Raw genomic sequence first — 21409 nt, 5'->3', positions numbered from 1 at the left:
TATTTCTCGATTAGAAATAATTTTATTAAAGGAGCTAAAAATTAAGAAAATATATTTCTATATAATCTTAATAAGTTCTAGAGAATTAATAGTCTTATAATATATAATATATCTTACTATTTTAGAGTACTAGTTAATAATTATAAGAATTATATTAAAATCAGGATCTCTTATCGGGTTCTTATATAGTAATAAACCTATAATAAAATTTATAGAGATCTTATTTCAGGATTTCTTAGGCTATAGTAAATTATTAAGTAAATTATATAATAAATGCCTTTTTGCCTTAATTTTCTAGTAAATATTATATTCTTAATAATAATTATAAATATCTTTTTTTATATTTTTCTAATACTAGAATCTTCTAAGAAGCTTAAGAGTTTTCTCTATTTTATAGTATCTAGCTATTAGGTTATTATAATAAAGCTTTATAACTTCTTAATATAAAGCAGGATTATTAGATATAATAATTCTTGAATAATACCTAAATAGGCCCAAATTATTTTTCCAGATTTCTTTTCTCTTAGTATCTTTCTTACTAAGCCTCTATTTTATAATATTCTAATATCGAGAATTATTTCTCTAAATTACCTAAATAATATCTAGAAAAGATTTAGATAAAGAGGCTAGTATTATAACTCTTTTAGTAGCTATATATATTTATATATAGTAAATTAGGTATTTATAATTATTTAATTTAAAAACTTAAGGAATTAAGAAATCTTTAGTTCTATTAAGTAATATAGTTATAGATATTTCTATTATCTTAGCTATATAAGTAGAGCCTTTAAGGCATTTTCTTATATCTTGCTTCTTAACTAATTCTATAATTAAGGAATCTATAAAATAATCTATTTACTTGTTTTATAGTAAATATTTCTCCTTAGCTATTATAGATATAGTAAGTATTAAATAATACCTATTCTAAAGAGGGAACTCTTTAGATATTTATAAGGACCTCTAAATTATAATTATAAAAGCTTCTTTTAGCTTATTTTAAAAAGTTAGAAGCCAAGTTATATTAATAGAACTTTCTTTATAATTAGGTTTTCTATTAGGTCTATTTACTAGGTTTAAGGCGCCTTTATAATAAATAATATTAAAATTATATATTATAAGATATATTACCTAATATACTTAATAGCTTTCTAGATATTTTATTTCTATAAAGTATTAGAGGTTATTATAGTCTATAATAACCTTAATTATAAACCTAAATTCTTTAAGATAATAGTACTAATACTTAAAGGCTTTAATAATTACAAGTAGCTTTCTATTATAAGTACTATAATTATATTTGGCTCCAGAAAGTTTCCGGAACTAGAATATTACTAGATACTAGTATTTTTTCGGGCTATTACTAGAATTAACTTATTATAAAATAGTACTAGTAATTACGAATTTTAATATATTAGTTTTAATATAAATCTTCTTAAAAAGGTTAAAATAGACTAGAATAGATATTATAGTAAAAGCTTTTTTTAAAGTCTTAAAGCTTTTAGCTGCTTTATTTATTTATATAAAGAGACCGGATTTCTGGCCCTTTTCTATTTCTTTTAAGAGATTTATTAAGCCTATAGTTACCTAAAAGTAATAATAAATAAATCTATAATAGAAATTAGTAAATTCAAGAAATACTTAAATATTATAAAATAATTCTGGTTCTAGCTATTTAATAATACTATAGACCTATTTAAGATTTATATAAATATCTTCTATTTTAATAAGAAAGCCTAAAAATTCAATTTCCTTAATATTAAACTCGTATTTACTAAGTTTATAAAATAGGTTATTTTTATATAGCCTAATAAGTATCTAGTAAATATAATTATAGTATTTATTCTTATTTCGGGAATAAATAAGAATATTATTTAAATAAATAATTATGAAATAATTCAGAAGCCCTATAAGTATAATATTAATATATACTTGAAATATGGCTAGTATATTAGCTAGCCTAAAAGGTATTATAAGATATTTAAAATAGCTATAGTAAGTCCTAAAAGCTATTTTCTATTTATATTTTTTATGAATTCTTATCTAATAATATATATTCTTAAGATCTAGCTTTATAAAGATCTTAGCTTCTTAAAGCTAGTTAAGAGTCTTATTAATAAGAGAAAGCAAATACTAATTCTTGATTATAACTTAATTAAGTCTATAATAATTAATATAAAAATATAGCCCTTTATTTTTCTTAGAGATAAAAAGAATAAGTACTTTTACTAGGCTTTTACTAGGCTTTATCTAATATTTATAAAGTATATCCTGCAAATATAAATATAATACTTCTAGTTAGATCTCTAATAGATTATATAAAGGCCTATACGGGACTATATTATCTGTATTAATAAAGTATTTAATATTACTAAGATTAGGAAGTTCCAAAGCTTTATTAGGATTAAAAACCTTTAAAAAGTCTTTATATTTATTATTCCGGAAATAAATAAGTACTTCTAAGGCCTCTTTCCGGAGAATATTAATTTGCTATATTAAAAACTCTTATTTAGTATTACTAGAATTATATAATAAAGTAAAGACCTAATAATTATTATAAATATATAAAGCCTATTATCTAGAATAATTATATTTATCTTTAGTTAAGAATAAGACTTGAGGTACTAGCTTAGGATACTAGTTAAGCTCCTTACCGAATTCTTTTAGTATTAGGATCTTAATATTATTAGGCTATATAGATATATATATCTATTATTTCTTAATATAGTCTATATATTATATAAGAGTTACTTTATAAAATTCCATATTAAGGATAAGGCTATAAGAGCTAATATTCTTATATCTATAGAACCGGAGCTTAAAAAAACGCATCTTACTATAATTATCTATAATAAATACCTTAAGATTATAGGCTTAATAGACCTTAAATTAGTTCTTATAAAAGGTTATAAATTCTTGGTTATATTTAGCTAAGGTAATAAAGCCCCGGCTTTAAGCCTAATTATTATTAAGGAAATTATAATCTAATCCGGTATTACTGAGTTTGCTATATATTTTTAAGGCATCTATTTCTGGCTATATTAATCTTGCTTAAATAATTATATAAAGTAGTATACCTTTTTTATTATAGCCAAAATTATTAATATTTAAGATTTAGTCTTTTTTTTCCCTATTTCTTAGAAGGGTTTTCTCTAGAATACTTCTCTATAGCTATAGTATTAACTTGCTTTTATAAATGCCTTAACTCTTTTATAGTTTTAGCCTTATTAGGGTTCTACTAAGCCTATTTAGTATATTTGAAATACTTTATATTTTCTAAGAAATATTCTTTCTATTTATAAGTCTAATAAACTATACCTAAAATAGAACTAGTACTTTATTAAGGCCTTAAAGAGGCTAAAGTACTACCTGAGGGTTTCTTATATAATCTTTAAAACTTATTCTTTCTTTTTTAATAGCCTTATAAATCAGAATTTACTAAATTAAAGTCTTTAAGGGCAGAGTTATTTTTACTAAACTTCCCTATTTTTACTTTTCTTAATTTAGAATAAGTAGTATATTTTGCTTTCTGAGCTTTCTTAAGTTATTCGGAAATAGATATTACCTTATTTCCTAAGAAAATAGATATAAGTATCTAATAAGTCTTATAATTAGATAAAGTAGTATTAAGAGTCCGGACCTAGTTCCTTTTAGGATATAGGTCCTAGTTAACTTTAAGACTAATTATTTGAGTATATAACTTAGTAACTATTTTACTATTTTTCTAATAAAGATCTCGAAGTTTCTTAAAGGCATTTTATTAATAGGTTTAAGATACTTGAAATATATTAGCCAAATAGGCCTTAAATTACTTCTAATAAACCTTATATAATAGTAGGCTTTGCTTTATTATAGTCTCTCAAGTATTATAAGATTTGTCCCTAAAAGTACTTATAATAGAATTAACTCTAGAAAAGTATCTATTATAAGTCTAAGGTTAGGTCCTAAAGACTACTTCCTAGAAAATATAAATATTCTCTATTTCTTAAAAGACTTTTTATAATATAAATCAGATATTCGGACCTTAAGAAGCTTTTCTTAGTCCAAATATATTTTTAGGATATTATATAGTAGCTTCTAATAAATAGTATTAAGATTATTCTTAAAGCTTATTATATTAGGAAAGGAAATAGGTTCTAATCCTATTTTAGGAAGTTTCTTAGTAGAAATTACTAAGGAAAATAGAGTAAACTTATAAATAGAGTTTCTATAAGATATAGTAAACTATAAGGTATTCCTAAAAGTACTCTTATATTACTTTAATTATAGGATATATTAGTTAATTATATCTACTAATTCTTGCTTTTATTAGAGCACTTTAACTTTAGTATATAAGCCCTATTCTATAGCTTAGGTAATAGTAATTCAGGTATTAATCTCGGTATCTTAATTATTACCGGAATTATTTCCGTTATTATTACTAGCTCTCGGAGGCTCCTGAGGGGCCTTATTAAAAGTATTAGATAAGCCTTTACTATTACTCATATCGAGGTTAATCTAGTTAACTTTCTCTATAGAAATAACTTTAGTAAGAGGTTATATATTTTGCAGATTTCGAGATATAATTACTTATTAAACTACCTTTTTTAAGGGTAAAGAGATTAGCTTATAAGGTATTTATTAGTAAGTAATAAGATAATAGAATAAATTAGTAAGTTATGAAATTATAGTATTAAATTTAATATAGAACTAATTTCTGTTCTTCCTATAAGGTCCAGAGAAGCCCCTTCTAAATAGGAAACCCTAATAATATATATATAATTAGTAATTTATAAGCCTAATACTTATAATATAAATAGTAATTAGTTGTGAAATTAAAGGGCCTCCGATTTCCCTAATTAATACCCGTAATATCCGAGATTTATTATATGCCCTTAAGTTATATATAACTCTATATATATTATAATTAATTAATATAAATAAGCTAGAGATTTATTTTAATAATTTTAATAATTATTTTATTACTTTTAATAAATATTATATATTTATAATACAATTTTTTAAATACTTTTTTCTTGCTTTAAAATATTTTATTATAAAGCTTTATTTCCGAATTCTTTATTTATAACTCTTATTTTCTTTTTATAAAAGTCAAATTATAATATTTATATTATTTATTTAATTATTTATTTATTAATAAATTCCGAAATATACTAAAATAAGTAAGCTATAATATTAATATAAAAGCCTTTAAATATTTTATAAAATATTATAAGTAATACTAGAAATATAGCTAATTATTTAAATAATTCAAGTTTAATTTAAAAAATAATATTAGTTTTAATTGTTTTATTATTATTATTATTTATATTTCTAGTAAGTTTATACTTTATATTATTAATAAAGGCACTCGATATTAAACCGGCTAATAGATTTAAAATATTAGTATAATAGATATTTGAAATATTTATAAATAATATTAAATTAATAATTATTTAAATTCTTTTAATTAGATTATAATAAATCCCGAAAAGTAGTTTATTAATAAAAAGTTTATTTAACTTATAAATATTATAAATATAAAGATTAAAATCGTTTTTATATAAGCTTATAATTCTATTAAAATTATAAAATATTATTATAAATTAATCTAATATATTTATTTTATTATTATAGCTAAAATTAATAAAAATATTATATTTTAAATAACTTTTAAGGCTATTAATAACTTTATAGAACTTAATAGTATTAGTTTAATTATTTTAATATATAATACTTTATTACTTATTATTTTATAATAATTTATAGCTTTTAAGAAAGTAATAATAGAAATTCAAAAGCTTTAAACTAGATATTAAGTTATAATTACTTTAAATACTAGAAATAATTCTAATATAACTAATATTTATTACTTTTTTTAAATTTAAATATTTTTATATAATATAAAGAAAATATTAATAAATTTAATAATTATATAAGCTTATAATTATTAATAAAAAGAATTATATACTATTTTTATTATATAATAATATTATTTTTTATTTGACTTTTATTATATTCTTTTATATTTCGGAAATTTATATTAATTAATTTAAAGCTAATTCCGAAAAACAAAATATAAATATTTCTTTATTAAAATATAATAAAATATGATTTTATAAGAATTGAAATATTATAATATAAGAACTCTTATTAAATTAAAGTTATTAGACTTTTAGAAAAGAATATATTTGAAATTACTTTTAGATTTTAGATATTAGAAAAAAAAATTTAATTATAGATTTATTAATAAAGTTAAAAATAAGAATACTAAGAAAAAGCTAAAATTAAAACTTATTATTTAAGCTTATAATAATAAAGAGAAATATATTATATTAATTTAATTATTTATTATTTAATATATTAGCCAGAGAATTATTTTTAGTATTATTTTTATAATAATAAATATTATAAAATTATATTAATATAATATCTTATAAGTTTATATTTAATTAATAACCTTATTTAATTATAATTTTTATATTAATTTATTTTATAAGCTTATTAAAGAGCTAAATCTAAAGAATTATTTTATTTTAAAAATTATAAAACTATTATATAATATATTAAAAGCCGGAAATTATTAGTTTAAAATTATTATTCTTATTATATTAATAAGTTTTTTATAAAATAATTAATTTATAACTCTTGCCTTTTTTATAATAAATAATTCTTTAAAATTATTAGCCTTTAAACTAATAATACCTTATTTATTAAAATTAATAATTTTATAAAAATAAAATAATTAATATTTTAAGAAACTAAGTTTTTAGCTAAGAAATATAAATATCTTATTTTTAATTATAATTTCAAGTTTAATAAATGTATTATTTATATAAATATTACTAGAATTACTTTTATATAAAAATACTAATATAAAACTTTCGAATTATTTCTATAAAAGATATTATTATTATAAGTAATAAGAATACTATTTATTAAAGTCTTTTTATTAAGAACTAATATATTATTTAATAAGCTAAAAAGTATATATTATATTAGTTTATTAACTAGAAGCTTTATATAATTTTTTAATTATTATATGATTTATTAATTATTATATAATTTATTAATTATTATATGATTTATTAATTATTATATGATTTATTAATTATTATATAATTTATTAATTATTATTTAAATTATTAAATTATTAGAAACTAATATAAAAGCATTTAATAAATATATTTAATAACAAATTAAAAATACTATTAGAAAACTAAGATTTATAAAGCTAATAAAGAAATTCTTATATTTAATCGTTTTTATAAATAATAGAAATCTCTTTTCTTAAATTGAATATATTCTAGTTCTAGTAAATAAAACTAGATATATTAATATTATTTACTAGTTCTTTATTAAATATAAGAGAATTATTAAAAGTATTCTAGTTTCGAAAATATAATAATATAGCTTATAGCTTTAATATAAGTGCTTTAATTAAATCTATAATTAATAAAATACTAGAAATAAAACTATTACTAGTTATTTATATAAATTCGAAGTTATTATATAAATACTTTATTAAATTAGATATTATTCGAGAAAAATATCTAATAATTAATATAATATATAAATAATAAAAGATTATAGAAATTAAATAAAAAAAAATTAAAAAAAATTAATTTTATAATAAGAATAAAGCTATTAAATGCTTTTAAATACTTTATTAATATGAATACTATATAAAGAACTATAAAGAAATAAATAAAGTATTAATAAATTAGGAAATAAATATATGAAATAAAAAGAAATAAAAATTTAAAATAAAAGAATATATATAAATATATAAATATATAAAGTATTTAAAAGACTTTAATACTAGACCGAATTAGAAAATTATTATATAATTAGAAAGAAATATTACTTTTTGTATTTTTAGAGAAGTTCTAATATTAATATATTTATTATTTTAGAAATTATATATTTAATTACAGAACTTAAAAGTAATAAAATATAAGATATGAAATATAATTATATAATCTCGTATTTTATAAATAACTCAATTAATAACTAGTTTCTATTAGATTTAATAAATTTAAGAATTATATATTAATATTATAATATTATAATTCTTATTTCAAAATATTAATTACTTTATTAATTTTAATATACTAGTATTTTATATATATTATATAATAGTATTATATATTTCTAATAAACTAATAATAAGAATTAAGTTAATATTTAATAAATACTTGTTTTTATATAATTATTTAATTTTTATTTCTTTTTTATAAAAAGAACTTTAAATAATTTAATATATATTTTACTTATATAATACTTCTTTAATTTATAATTATATTTATTTATTTTCTTATTATATTATATATATATATAAAGTTATTAAACTTTATTTAAAACTTTTAACTTTTTAATTCTTTTATTAAAAATTAAAATTATTAAAAGTAAAAGAATAATTATTAATAAACTAGTATTATTATTAGTTTACTAAAATATATAATATTATTATATAATTATAAAATATTATTTATATTTATTTAGTAAAGTAATTAATATTAAAAAAAGAAATATAATATTATAATATTAATATACTTTCCCTAAATCCATTAAATCTAATTAGAACTAGTTTATTATTCAAATTACTTATATAATATAAGATTATATAACTATATTTCATTACTTATATTTTTTTGCCTCTAATTACTTTTAGGTTATATAATTATATTATATAACTTTTAATAGCTATAGCTATATTAATAATTATATCTTTATTTTTTTTCTATTTAAATATAAAAGAATTTCTTTATTATCTTTAGTAGTTAATTATTAATTAAGTATTTAACGTCGTATTTTTAAATAAATTTAATCGTGTCTTGACCTTGAATCTCGGTTGCCTTTATATAAACACGCCATTTATTATTGATCGTGATTCTAGTGTAGTGATCTTGAAGCGTATCTACGGGGCTTGAGCCTTACAGTCTCAGCATCCCTGCCCGAATTTTTCACCCCGCCTATCGGCCAATACAGAAGAAAAACCCAACTCATGCCAACAGAAAACCTACACCTCATAAAGGTTGAATTGAACAATCTGAAGCCGACGCAGAGCTCCATACGAGTCATTGGTCACATACCTCTCAAGTGACATGTCGATCTCTGAGACACTCAGCCTTCGTCCTGCACGCCTAGGCGATCTTGAGGATATCGTCGCCATTACGATCGCAGCAACGGCAGGCCAAGCATTGATTTCGTTCAACTTTCCGCACCGCCTGGAATTCCCGCAGGATTATTATTATCACTGGAAGACGCTGATAAAAGCTTCATTCTATGACCCAAACTCGATCGTGCTAGTGGTCGAAAAGGTAAGTGGGGATGGAAGGAAGGTGATCGCCTGGGTGGAATGGGAATGGAAGGGAAAGGACCCGGCCCCACATCCGCCATATTGCAATTCTTGGACAAAAGCTATCGGTGGCAAGTTTCCATTCCCTCCAACTTGATGCACAGGAGATAAGAAAATTTCTAATCGACATGGCGGGCTGTTCAGCGAGATTATTCACCATCCAGACAAACATAATCAAGTCATTTTGGACTCGGCACGATGATAATCCAAAGAACCGCTCCACCTGGATCGTAACTAAAAGTCGGATCGATCGCGAGTACTGGTCCTCACAATCGCGGCTCATTTATCTATCTGCACTCTACACCCAGCCCGAGTTCCAAGGCCAAGGCTCGGGCACTCTGTTGAAGAATTGGGGGCTAGCTCTAGCAAAACAACATCATACCGTGCTTGGAGTGATCGCCAGCCACCCTCCTTCGGTGGTTATTTACAAGCATTGGGGATTTGAGGAAGTCGAGGTAGTACGGATGCAGCAGGAAGGCGAGCCGGAATATGTTGATATACACGTGCTCCGTCACGGGCCACCAGATAATTAGGATCCTGTCAAGAATCTAGGGTAAGATTACTTTCGCTCAATTGGAGTTAAAGGAGTTGTCATTATATTCAAGCCGTACTACCACTATGAAAATCGAGTAGAAGTCCCTGCAACTGAGTCCAAGAGATTGAAAAGCAAGAAAGGATGGATTCGTATGTTTCAACCATTCTTGTCTGCATTCATGGCAAACGACGCCATTGCCTTCACATTCCATATCTCTTCCCGTCCATTCTTTGTATTCGGACCATATATTTCGTCCCAAATCCTCTGCAATGGGGCAGCAAGTGGTGCAGTCCTCTTGGGGTCCTGCAGCCAAAGCCTGAGCACGTGACGATTCATTTCTGTCGGAGCCGCTTCACGAGAGCTGGACTCAGCATATGGCTCCCTCCCATGGAACAGACATACATTGTTGAAGTAGAGGATGTCTCCAGGCTGGGTTGGCGTAGAGAAGGAGTACTTCTCGGCAAGAATCTGAAGAGCATCCAAAGCTTCTATCTGCGTCTGCGTCAACGGATCAAGATCTGCCTTCCTTTGTCGGCTCCCTTTGTACCCGGAGAAGGGAAGCCTTGTATACTGTATCGTAATTCCATCTTCTCCATGGCGGTACAGTAAGGGAAGCTTTCGTGCTCGAGATTCCGGTCGGTAGTATCTGTCGAAGAATCAGCCTCCTCCGCATCAGTCCAGATATTCACGAGTCTGCCCACGTATCAATAAACCAGTCTTCGGCCAATACCTTGATAAGATCTGGACGGATTGCCGCAAGTTCGTTGTATACTCTGGATTGGCTCACAAGTTGTGTGCGTCCACCTTGCTCTACTGTAGATGAGTAATACAAAGCCACGATATCGCCATCATCAGTATGAAATGCCTATCGAAGGTGTCTTAGCAGAAGCACTATTGTTTGATGCAGGTAGTTTTACTTACCAAAGGTTCGTTGCTATAACTGGGTGGAACATATTCACCTGGGTAATTGCTGTGTCTTTTGAACAAATGCGCTGTCCGTTGCGTAAGTCCTTTTCCATGAACAATCAAACGTCGTCCTCACCAAGGACATGTTTTCGATCAATGTCCTGGAAACCTCTCCGGGGGCCAACATAGGCGGAGACACCTGCAAATAACACGGCGCTCTCTTCCTCGGTTCGTTGTATGGCTTTCAATCCTCGCAAGATGCAGAAGCCGAGTCCATTATGACAGGTGTCTGAGATCCGATCGAGCTTCTCTGTCAGGCTCCGGGGTAGGATGAAGGTCTCTTCGCTAATCTGTTGGAGTTCTATCTTTGAATCTGCAAAAATGTATTGGTGAGATTTTCTGACAATGGAGGTTGCGAACCTATGAAAGCTTTGATAGCCTCTTCAACAGCATAAGCTTCAATCTGGCTCAGCTCCACCATCCATTGTGACTCCAAACCAGCGAGATCACCAGGCGTCCATGTCATAGAGGTCTGTACTTGAGATGGGAAGCCGGCAGGCAGCTCTGCTTTCACCAAAATATCGAGCCTTGTGTCGACATAATGCTCGTGATCGATTTGGTAGGGAATGTCTCCAAATGCGGGACTCCTAGATTCGACAGATAGAACGTCAGGGGAGGCCATTTTCAAAGAGAGCCGCTGGAGCTCGAAGAATGATGTCAAGTAATTGCGCAACTTCAGGCAAGCTTGGTGAGGCGGCTCATATTGATGAAAACTCCATTGTTATCTGCTTCAACCTGGTGTACCTGCCATGTGAGGCAGGGTTTGGATGAGTTATTGCCCCCACGCATCCAGCAAGAGTCCACAAATCACACCTGCACGATTCCGCCAGCGCTACAATTATCGCGGCATGCTATTATCCTCGTGAGCGCACTGGCGAGTCATAACGATAGTCCGTGTCACCTGCAACTCTCACCCACACCAGAACCTTCACTCATCCACTCAGCATAAAAGAGTCGAATTGCCGAGCCCAACCGTTTCGGGCCGTAATATCCACACCAGACCACTTGCAAGGGGTCAGTCAATCGACCCTTGAGATCCGACAACGTTATTACTCGTGTGTGAGCTGTGATAGGGCACGCCAACCATGACCTAAGCAGAGCACATGATGCCTGGCATTTCAAATGAAAGGAGAGGGCGAAGAACAACCGGAAAAGAGCTAAGCACCATCAACCTAGACCCCCACTCGGCTATTCATCTCCGTCTTCAGCCTCACGCAAATGATTAATGTGTGGAAGCCGTGTACCGAAAGGAGTATTCTTGAGGGCTGCCACCAGTACGGCTAGTGCGAGAAGACCGCAACTTACGCCTATACCATTTTTGTCAGCCTGACTGAGCATGTGGAGGAAGCCTTAAGCTCTATGAGCGGACATGCTTACCGAAGACTTTACGAAGCGCTATAACAAAACAATTAAGAACACGGCTACCTATCTCTGGTGGTAATTTGCGCACATTTTCCAGACTTTGTAAGCTCTTAGCTATCAACTAAATAAGGCATCAGTGTCGAAACAAAACTCCCCTTTGCACCACACGGGATCGAATCACCTTATCTGTTCCTGGGGAGTGACCGAATGCGCGCTGCATACCAGCAATAAACCACTGGCGCTGGAGTGCTGAAGATACGGCAATGCCAATGTCCGCAAACACGGAGACCGTCAATTCGAAGAAGGCATATGACATGCTTCGATCTGAATCGACCGATTAGACTCTTTCAGTCTTAGGAAAGGAGAGGAAAGAGCAAAGCGGCGACATACCTTCCATTGCAGTACTCGCGAACAGACCTACGATCAAGCAGTTTTGTATCGCTCCAAGTGCCACACCATTGGAAATCAAAGCAGGAGCAAAATGGGCGTTTTCAGGTTCCACAGAGACGTAAGTAGATTGTTAGGCGGAGGAAGGGATATGGTACTCACGAATGATACCGGTTGAAATCAACAGATATAGAGTAAAGGCGCTTGCTATGGATACAACGAGAAGCCATTTGTACTGACGGGATTTCGCAATAAGCCACCCAGAGAAAACTGATCCCAGAGACACGCCAAGGAATTGGCAAGTCAATATCCAATTTGTGAAAGTGTTATCAGGGTTTGATCGGACTTCGGCATAAAATGTGATGTGGATATCAAGCTGAAACAAGGTCATTAGCAATAACTTCAAAATACATGGCGCGAGGTTCATCTAAGCAGAGTGGTACGCACCTGGTTCCGGGCGAAAATGGTCAATCCAGTGCAAGCAAGTACCGCCAAAGATTGGGGATTCTTCAACATGTGTAGCGGAAGCAGCGTTGATTTGCTGTTATAGCGCTCGTGATAAGTAAAGAAAGTCAATAGAACGAGTGTCAGACAGAGAAGAGTGATCTCAATTGGATGTGCCCCAGGAAGCACATTACCCCAAAGGTTGAGACCAACTAAAGGAACAAGCACAGTGAATAGAAGGAGGATGCCGCCAAGAATATCAAAGGTATGAACTGGTGCGGCGAGAGTTGTAGAAGGTTCTGGCGGTTGACTGTCCGCCCGGTCCAAGATTGCGGGTGATCGCAGCGCCAGGAGCAAGATCAGAGTTGCAGCACCCGCCAGTGTGGATTCTACTAGGAATGGTCTAGATCGGGGGTAAGAATGGGTATAGGACGGTACCTCTTGGCACTCACATGTGCCATGATGTCGCTGAGGCGAGGAGCGAACCTAATGGACCACCGCTCATGAAGCCAAAGCTCTGGACAATGACTAGAACGCTCCTCCAGAGCGGCAGGTTTGCCAAGGGCACCAGATCTGCAAAGATATATCAGCGCATTCATGCACAATACCAGTCATGACTACCCGTTAGCATAACAATCGCAAGTAGCAGAACTCCAGATGATCCAGTGCCGAATAAGACGCGACCTAAAGCTAGTTGCCAAATATTTTGACTGGCAAAGCTATTAACTAATGCGTCAGTATACTTCTTTGACAGATGGAGAAAGGGCAGCTGGGAAGGAGAGAGACTAGCCAGGCGAGAAGCCCAATTGAAAGAAGAATGGATGCTACGATCATTGGCCGAAGGGTCCCTTTTAACTTGGCAAGATAGCCGTACTATGGTAGAGTGAACAAGCCAGTCTAGGACACACTCCAAGAGACTCACAATCGGCTGACATGTTGCATCGCTGATGGATCCAGCAAGTGGTATCCAGGCCGCATTTCGCAGTTCGCCGAGGTCCGAAGCTTTTGCAGGCAAAGAAATCAGCGCCCTGAGCCGCGAGGTCACGATAGACTGGTAGTTACCGAAGCGTCTGCTGTAGTTCGCCATGCAATATGCGATGTCGAACGAAATTACGAATGCTCTGTGTCCGAATGAATCCTCCGGTCGTGCAAACATGCCGGAGCGTTCTTTGGCTGACTTACGCGAGGAGAACCCCGAGTGCAATTGCATACAGCGCATATTTGTAAGTCGGTTTCTCCAAGTCGGGATTGTGAGTGTGGTTTTCACGCTGTTGGGTCTGAATCAAGGGCGAGCCCTCGCCGGGACTCGAAACATCTGCGTCCCTGTACGTGTCCATGGAGGGAATCGGATAGAGAAAGATCGACTGCGAATGGCAATGGACTGACCGCCAACAGTAAAGGTCTGCGTAAGATGGAGTTGAGTTGTGAGGGGAGGGAGGAACAGATATGCGGGCTGGGTGAGGCTCCGTCGGGCTTCGGTTCGCTCCCTCACACCCTATCGCATTCACCTTCTTTTTTTTTTGTGCCTTCGCAAAAAAGGACGAAGACAGACATCGGTCAGGTACAGGGTACAAGCGTGCCGTGTGCTGTGGCGTGCCGCGGACTAGGCTGGGTTGACGAGGCAGAGTGCAGGAAAACTGACAACGCAAACGCGCCAGATGACGACAAGGCCACAGCCATCTCACATGGCGTTAGGTACCAGTATCTTAGGCACCTACAATGGTGTCACCACACTCCGAATCGTCGCTCTGGGGCGCCCAAAGGAGCGCCCAGTGTCGAGGCTCAGCATCGCTTTGGATGTCCAGATTGCCAGCAATGTGTTTCGTGTTTCCCCATCCCAATATGCCTCCCTAACCGCTCGGTTCGCCTACTTGCGGCTGTCATATAGCTCCGAGTCCTGCACTCCCGCAAGACAATGATCCACAACGTGCCCCACCGGCCCCCTGCATAGGTAAATAGATTCCCAGCCTCAGATCCCGCAACCAGGCGCCAGCCTCAACTCATATCAACACAACTCGCATTCTATTATGCCGACTGAGAAAGAGGCGGCGCCAGAGCCAGTTCCCGGGGTTGACCCTCTCCCATTTGCACCTTTGTCCAGCGATAACTCCTCCGCATATCCGAATTATCCCCAAGACCAGTGGGACCTCCTAAACAACCACTTCCAGGTGGGCCAGGTTCCCCAACAGACTTCAAATCCACCGGATAACCTAATCTGGCCCGAATTTGAGCTCGACCAGGCTTTCTTGAACTCCCTAGGTGATAATCAAGGGGGAAACATTCCCGTTTCCCTCTACAATGATGCGTACACGAACAGCGTCGGCCTTGGCCACCAAAGTGTCGTACAATCTGGGGCATTCGACAACTGGAATCTTGACCAGCGTCTGTTCGCCCCTGACTTTGGCCACCATGTTCCTGCAGATGAAGATATACATGGCGGCTTCTCCCGCACCTCAGTAGCAAGTACAATTCCTCCAAGTCTACACGGCCACATCGCTGTCAGCGGAATTGAATTGCCTTTGCCGGATGCATCCTTTCCTACTAGCCAAGGCCTGCCTCCAGAATTCTGGGAACTGGGCCTCCTTCCCTCCTCGCTCCTCCAGGAGACGGAAGTCACTTCTGCAGATGTTACCTTCGATCCAGCTTTCGGAACGCCAGACCCACTGACATTTGGGGACCAACACCGTGCAGAGTTCAGTCCCAGCGGTACAGGATCAACCCCAAGTACTGAAACCAGCGTTTCGATGAGTGGGATATCAAGTACGCCGAAGTCCGGAGGATCGCGGACATCCGAGAATATCGACCACGAACTGAGTTACTCTGGCACTCAGAGCAATAAACAGCCCCGTCCACTAACCTTCAGGCTCAATGTCTCTCAATCCAGAGAAAACACCGGGGGGGCCTCAAATTCAGCTTATACACTTCAGAGTAGATTAAGCCAGTTCCACACTGGTAGAGTTCGAAAACAATTCTCGAAGGACCGGCGGAAAGAAATTGCTGTTACCCGTGGAGTTGGCGCATGTTTTCCTTGCCGAATGTGCCATGTAACGGTGAGTGTTGTTGTGGTGCTAAGGTAGAAATTGAGAGGCAATCTTTGACTTTTCTTGACTAGTGCCGGCCAAACGAGGTCACCGGCGTTTGTATGAGATGTTGCTCACGCGGCGTTTCGCTGCATGGTCTTTGCTTCAGGCTTGATATTACCGACTGTCTATTCTACAGGACAGGTACGCCCATCATTGAATCGTACGCGCTATGTTTAGGATGGATGCAATTGTTGACTCATTTTTAGGCTCCGCGATCCAATCGGGCGCCTGGCAGAATGATCTTGAATGGTCAGCGTCGAAGGCAGTCACTCTTAAACTCTGTATACCGAAGATTCCCGGTGCGCCGCAGATATCCATCAGCTGTCGCCCATTCCGACCTGGGCTAGGGGATAAAGTAGAAGACTATGTTCGTGGAGAGGTGATCGGCGAGAAGTTAGTGAGCCCAACATATGCGGCATGCAATACCCAAGCTCTTGCAAAGGAGATTCGATCCAAAGCAAGATTTTCAGGCAGAGCCTATGTGGATGTCATGGAAACGGAGAATGCATCGGCGTTGGTGGTGAAGATTTTGCGAGGAGCGTTCACGTTTGCGGTGAGTCCGTTCGAGCAACACCCAGTGAGGAATGCGAAATTAATTACATCACACAGAATGAACATCCTCGGAGCATCCTCAATTCCGCATTGGACTTGTGGTCCTGTACCAGAATGAACGCCTATGACAGATCACTGGCTTCAGAGGAAACACTTGGCCAGGAAAAAGTCTCCGATCCTTCTTCTCCTTTTTTCGATATAGTTCCAATTCCCCCCAAGCTCGATTACCAATGCGACATGGTGGGTATCAAATGGCAGAACTCCCTTGCGGAACTCTTGATGAAAGTACTGTGGAAGCAATTGTTGAAGAAGACTCGAGACCAGTGGCTTGAGGTTTTTCTAGTCGTATTTGTCATGCTCAATAACGTAGAATTTGTCTATGGTATCGGCAAGGAACTATCTGAGCAGTACGGACTACATGCTGTAAGTTGGCACTACATTATGGACGGGAAGTCAGTGAAAAATTTGCGCTGATGTTCTAAGCAGGAAGATGGCGCTCGAATTCAACAGACTCTATCAACATACCTAGAAAGATGGAATTGGTCAGCCAAACACCTACGGCATGTCTACAAGACGTACTTCAAGGGACGCTATCCTTTCTCCGATTCCGAGCTCCTTGCCGTAGCGAAGCGGCAGTACCCTACTGAAGCAACAAAGGAGTTGGTTGAATTCCTCTCGACAGCGCAAGGTGAGTTCAAACTGCGACCAGGATACGAAAATCCCCCAGAGAGAGTATATTAATAACGTCTAACATCTTGCCAGAAGCCAATTCATTTCAAAGTCACGACCAGAAAGCGCTCCCCTAAGTGCCGGACTAGGTGCCTCTAGTCATAATAGAGGCACTTCTTCTTATTAATGCTCCCGCCATTAGTAGTTTAGGCTATCGACTGCTTAACCACCTCGCAACGAACTACTCCCTGAAGGTTAAATCGATTAGAATGTGAGGTTTATAATAGCAGTGTGACGACTGAGCGGAGCAACGAACGTAGGCATAAAGATCTGTGTGGTGGTAAATAAGTAAGTATAGCCAAAACTGCTAAAACGCCGAGCTTAGCCTAAAATCTAACTAAAACCAACTTGTAGCAACCCATGTAACGCCGGCTGTTACAAGCGGGGTACTATGCAGGTAGTTAAGGTAAGGTAAAGTATAGAGTAATGCTTGCAAGTATAATTAATTCCAAGAAGTGACTCTAATAAGAGACTAGCAGCGCAGCGGATATCAGAAATAACCAGACAAAACGCGGCGATCGGTCTCAAGTCGGTGGGATCGACTGGTTTAGAATCACAGACAAGTATATTCGGCCTCCTTCAGACTCGTAGATCAAAAAATTGGAGGCAAAGGACGCCATATGCCCGCAGACTCGTTAGCATTATGGCTGCATCAAAGTGGTCCTTGACAACGCACCTGCAGACCGCTCAATGTTTGCAAATAAAGTCATTCGGCTCCTTGATATTGCACATATTGCCTGGGCTCCTCAATCCCCTGACTTGAATGCTATTGAGCATGCATAAGACTCTGTGCGAAAGCGGGTAAAGGAGAGGGTGCCTTTCCCGCAAGCAGAAGAGAAGGTGAATTTGGCATGGGAGGAGGAACGGTAGAAGACACCGGTCCGAGAGGTTGATAAGTGGATTGAAAAGCTAATAGGCACTTTACAAAAGCCGAAGAGTATAAGGAGGGTAATTGTATCCATGCTTGAGTTGTGTTATTAGATCAAATCAATGTTCCCTTTATAATTGTTCCCTCCTTCTAGAGAGCATTCACGTAGCTCTGGGGACACCACCATACCCGTCAACTCCTAATCCTGATTCGTTCGCGGACTAACTATTGGTAAACTAGGCCTTCTAATCCACCCTACAAATGTCCCTTCACGTGTACGGAGGTACAGCGGGTAAGTAAAGTAATAGCGCTAGCAGGGGTCCAAACTTTTCAACCTTGTAACGCAACAACATCAACGGATAAAAATGTTAAAAAAAATACACTAATATATTCACCAAATCTTAGGGAGTATTCCGGCATTTTAAAAATGATATTTGGTCAGGTATAGCAAGAGTTGTGTGGTGTTGAAATCGTGTGTTCGCGGCGACCCCCTGTCAAAACATTACTTTACTTGACCGCTGTACCTTCGTAATTGCAATGCCTTGTTCGTTAGCGCGGTCGGAGGTGCGGTGTTCAAATAGTGCAGTGTCACCAATATTAGGAGCGCGATTATGGCCCGGGAAGCTAAGGGGACGTCTGCCGGATTGTAAACGTAATGACTAAGCAAAGGCGAGTTCGCTGATACCAAAATCGTACTAATTGAGTCATTTTTAATAGCGTTATTAATGTTAGAAGATAGAGTGTTTCGACGATTTCTGGTCATTTTGATGCTTTCGGCGCGCCCGAGTACGAGGTAGTTTGCCGTACTATGGCATCCACAACGTTACGTGGACTGCGACACACGCCATTTTAGGAAACCGGTGAATGCGCCGGGTAAGACCTTGCATATAAATGACTGGTAATATCGGGAGCCCAGTATCCAATGAAAGAAGGGCGAACGATTTCTTCCAGCGTGAGGCACGCCAAACCAATGAAGTCCCAGTAACGTACTTCCGGGAAAACCCCAATCGACACCCCTAATCGACACCTGGAGGGGGGTCGTTCTAGTTTTCCTCGTGCTTCCCCAGCATCCTTAACTTATATATAAACATGTATCTGCTCAGTAGGCCTATCTATCCATCTATTTCCTTCTTACAAATAAATCATTAAAGAATCGTTCAATATAACACAACCCCGGCAACCTCCGAAAACAGCCCATCAATCGATAATTACACGTCAGAGCAATGCGCGTCAGGGTAGCAACAACCCGAGACCTGCACCGTCTCACGGAGATCACGACGACTTCACTGATCGATGATCCGACCTACGACTATCTCAGCCCCAATCGTCTAGAGTATCCCGAAGACAACTCAACATGGATGCGATTGAAGCTCGAGAAGCATCTTTATGACAGACGTTCAACATTCTTGGTTGTGGAGCTTGATGGAAGTGAGGTTGAAGGCAATACTAGCTTGTTGAAGAGTAGGGGTCCGGTTTCCACCATCATTTCTTACGGGATCTGGGTAAGATTGGGTGATAATGCGGCTGCAAAGGAGACATTCCGGAAGAAGAACACGTGGTTAAATGCTCTCGATTGTGAGCCCCTTGATCGTGTTGAATTTTTTTCGTTTTTTTCGTGACATTGTTCGTCTCGCACGAACATTGCGCCAAGAAAACTTCCACTGACATATGCATCCCACCAGCCTTGGCAGCGCAGGCCTCCCGATGGTCTATAAGCCAGAAATACCCCCGTCGCGATGCATCCCAACCTCGCCTATCTGCTACAGATGCCGCAACAAAAGAGGTTACAAAAAAATACTTCTCGGATTCCCCCGACTGGTGGTCTCTCGAGCTTTTAGTAACGGATCGGGACTTCCGCCGCCGAGGAGCAGCAACCAAGGTTCTCACATGGGGGACGGATCAAGCTGATGTTGAGGATGTGTTTTGCGGTATTGAGGCTTCCCCGATGGGTTCGAAGCTATATGCGGCCAATGGGTTCGAGAAGTTAGACACCTGGGTTGTGCAGGTTCACGGAGAGGAAGAGAAACTTGTTTTTGATATTATGAAACGAAAAAGAAAGGGAGGTTTAGGCCCTGTTTCGCAACCTTTGAATGCTAGTATTTGGTCAGTATTGGAACACCAGCTTTCGATATTAGGAATTTTCCTGTTTCACAAATACTTGTGCTAGCAACCATTACTAGCATCGATTACTAGTATTTGCTCTCATACAAATCACAGTGTTTTTTTTAGAACTACTTATTATAAGTAGTTCTAAAAAACTAAATATTTAAATACTAGCTTATTCTTTTTAATTACTTTTGCAGCGGTTATTAAGGCATAATATTTTAATTATTATATAAATACCGCGGTTCTTATATAATTTTTATTATAAATTCTCTTTAATAAGAAAGCTATAATAAAGTAATTAATTAATTTTGCCTTAAGAAAAAAAACAAATAGTAAACTATAATACTTTATAATTATAAGAAGTAATTACTAAAAAAAAAAGTAAGCCTTTTAATTTAAAATTATTAAAAATTACTTTAAAACTTTTAAAATTATAATAACTATTAAGTTTTTATTTTTTATAAAATACTTTTAAATTATATAAATATTAGTTTTAAATATTAAGTATTAAATACTAATATAATAGCTTATATAAAGTTTAATATTTTTTTTATATATATTTTATATATATTCTTATAATTATATAATTATATTATATATATTTATTAAATAATAATAAAAATTACAAATATAAGATCTAAAGCTTAGAAGAAATAATTTTAAATTATTTTTATTTCAATAATTTAAAGCTAAAGAAAGGAAAAGAATCTCGAAAGAATCTTGAATTTAAATAATTATAAATTATATATAAGCCTATATACTTATTAAATAAAATTATAATATATAATCTTAAAAGATTTTTTAGTTATATTTTATAATTCCAGAAAAGGATTATTTTTAATATAATTAAACTCATATTATAAGTTTTAAAGTAATTCTAATTATTTAAGATTTTTAATATAAAAGTTTAAAGAGCTAAAAAGTTATTACTTAATAAGAAAACTAGATATTATTTTAATTTTAAATTGTATTCTTTTTATTATATTTAATATTTAAGCTTTTTATAAAATAGCTTTATTACTAATATTTTTTAAACTTTA

The 21409-nt window shown here is 34.1% G+C and overlaps 5 protein-coding genes across 5 annotated transcripts; 3 read left to right on the top strand and 2 right to left on the bottom strand.

The window, feature by feature from the left end:
• Positions 1-8955: 8955 nt before the first annotated feature.
• On the top strand, positions 8956-9949 carry K444DRAFT_56421 (uncharacterized protein). The gene is made up of 2 exons (XM_024877054.1): positions 8956-9408; positions 9482-9949. The coding sequence occupies exons 1-2, from the start codon at positions 9084-9086 to the stop codon at positions 9868-9870; spliced, it is 714 nt and encodes a 237-aa protein (XP_024733105.1). The 5' UTR covers positions 8956-9083; the 3' UTR covers positions 9871-9949.
• Positions 9950-10028: 79 nt separating this feature from the next.
• On the bottom strand, positions 10029-11460 carry K444DRAFT_535912 (Clavaminate synthase-like protein; the record flags this gene model as incomplete). Its single annotated transcript, XM_024875332.1, has 5 exons — positions 10029-10518; positions 10574-10737; positions 10794-10909; positions 10948-11151; positions 11199-11460. 5 exons carry the CDS (start codon positions 11458-11460, stop codon positions 10029-10031), a joined length of 1236 nt encoding a protein of 411 aa, XP_024733104.1.
• Positions 11461-12026: 566 nt separating this feature from the next.
• Positions 12027-14368, bottom strand: K444DRAFT_632624 (uncharacterized protein; the record flags this gene model as incomplete). The annotated part of the gene is made up of 9 exons (XM_024883497.1): positions 12027-12145; positions 12216-12321; positions 12382-12524; positions 12591-12617; positions 12750-12963; positions 13035-13434; positions 13484-13604; positions 13965-14104; positions 14214-14368. The coding sequence occupies 9 exons, from the start codon at positions 14366-14368 to the stop codon at positions 12027-12029; spliced, it is 1425 nt and encodes a 474-aa protein (XP_024733103.1).
• Positions 14369-14654: 286 nt separating this feature from the next.
• On the top strand, positions 14655-17813 carry K444DRAFT_56390 (uncharacterized protein). The gene is made up of 7 exons (XM_024877043.1): positions 14655-16081; positions 16144-16255; positions 16321-16667; positions 16724-17089; positions 17153-17354; positions 17429-17683; positions 17750-17813. The coding sequence occupies exons 1-6, from the start codon at positions 15059-15061 to the stop codon at positions 17470-17472; spliced, it is 2094 nt and encodes a 697-aa protein (XP_024733102.1). The 5' UTR covers positions 14655-15058; the 3' UTR covers positions 17473-17683; positions 17750-17813.
• Positions 17814-19359: 1546 nt separating this feature from the next.
• On the top strand, positions 19360-21017 carry K444DRAFT_665856 (uncharacterized protein; the record flags this gene model as incomplete). The annotated part of the gene is made up of 3 exons (XM_024887132.1): positions 19360-19838; positions 19946-20326; positions 21013-21017. Exons 1-3 carry the CDS (start codon positions 19487-19489, stop codon positions 21015-21017), a joined length of 738 nt encoding a protein of 245 aa, XP_024733101.1. The 5' UTR covers positions 19360-19486.
• Positions 21018-21409: the final 392 nt, after the last annotated feature.

This window comes from Hyaloscypha bicolor (assembly GCF_002865645.1).
Source record: "Hyaloscypha bicolor E unplaced genomic scaffold K444scaffold_118, whole genome shotgun sequence".
Classification (NCBI taxonomy): domain Eukaryota; kingdom Fungi; phylum Ascomycota; class Leotiomycetes; order Helotiales; family Hyaloscyphaceae; genus Hyaloscypha; species Hyaloscypha bicolor.
This window is presented reverse-complemented; position numbering and strand designations above follow the sequence as displayed.

Bases quoted from the DNA above. Each gene is read 5' to 3' on its own strand.
- K444DRAFT_56390 (XM_024877043.1), top strand. From the start codon at position 15,059: ATGCCGACTGAGAAAGAGGCGGCGCCAGAGCCAGTTCCCGGGGTTGAC. The intron at 16,082-16,143 runs GTGAGTGTTGTT...TTTCTTGACTAG, and splicing joins GCCGAATGTGCCATGTAACG to TGCCGGCCAAACGAGGTCAC. The intron at 17,090-17,152 runs GTAAGTTGGCAC...TGTTCTAAGCAG, and splicing joins AGCAGTACGGACTACATGCT to GAAGATGGCGCTCGAATTCA.
- K444DRAFT_56421 (XM_024877054.1), top strand. From the start codon at position 9,084: ATGTCGATCTCTGAGACACTCAGCCTTCGTCCTGCACGCCTAGGCGAT. The intron at 9,409-9,481 runs GCAAGTTTCCAT...CGGGCTGTTCAG, and splicing joins TTGGACAAAAGCTATCGGTG to CGAGATTATTCACCATCCAG.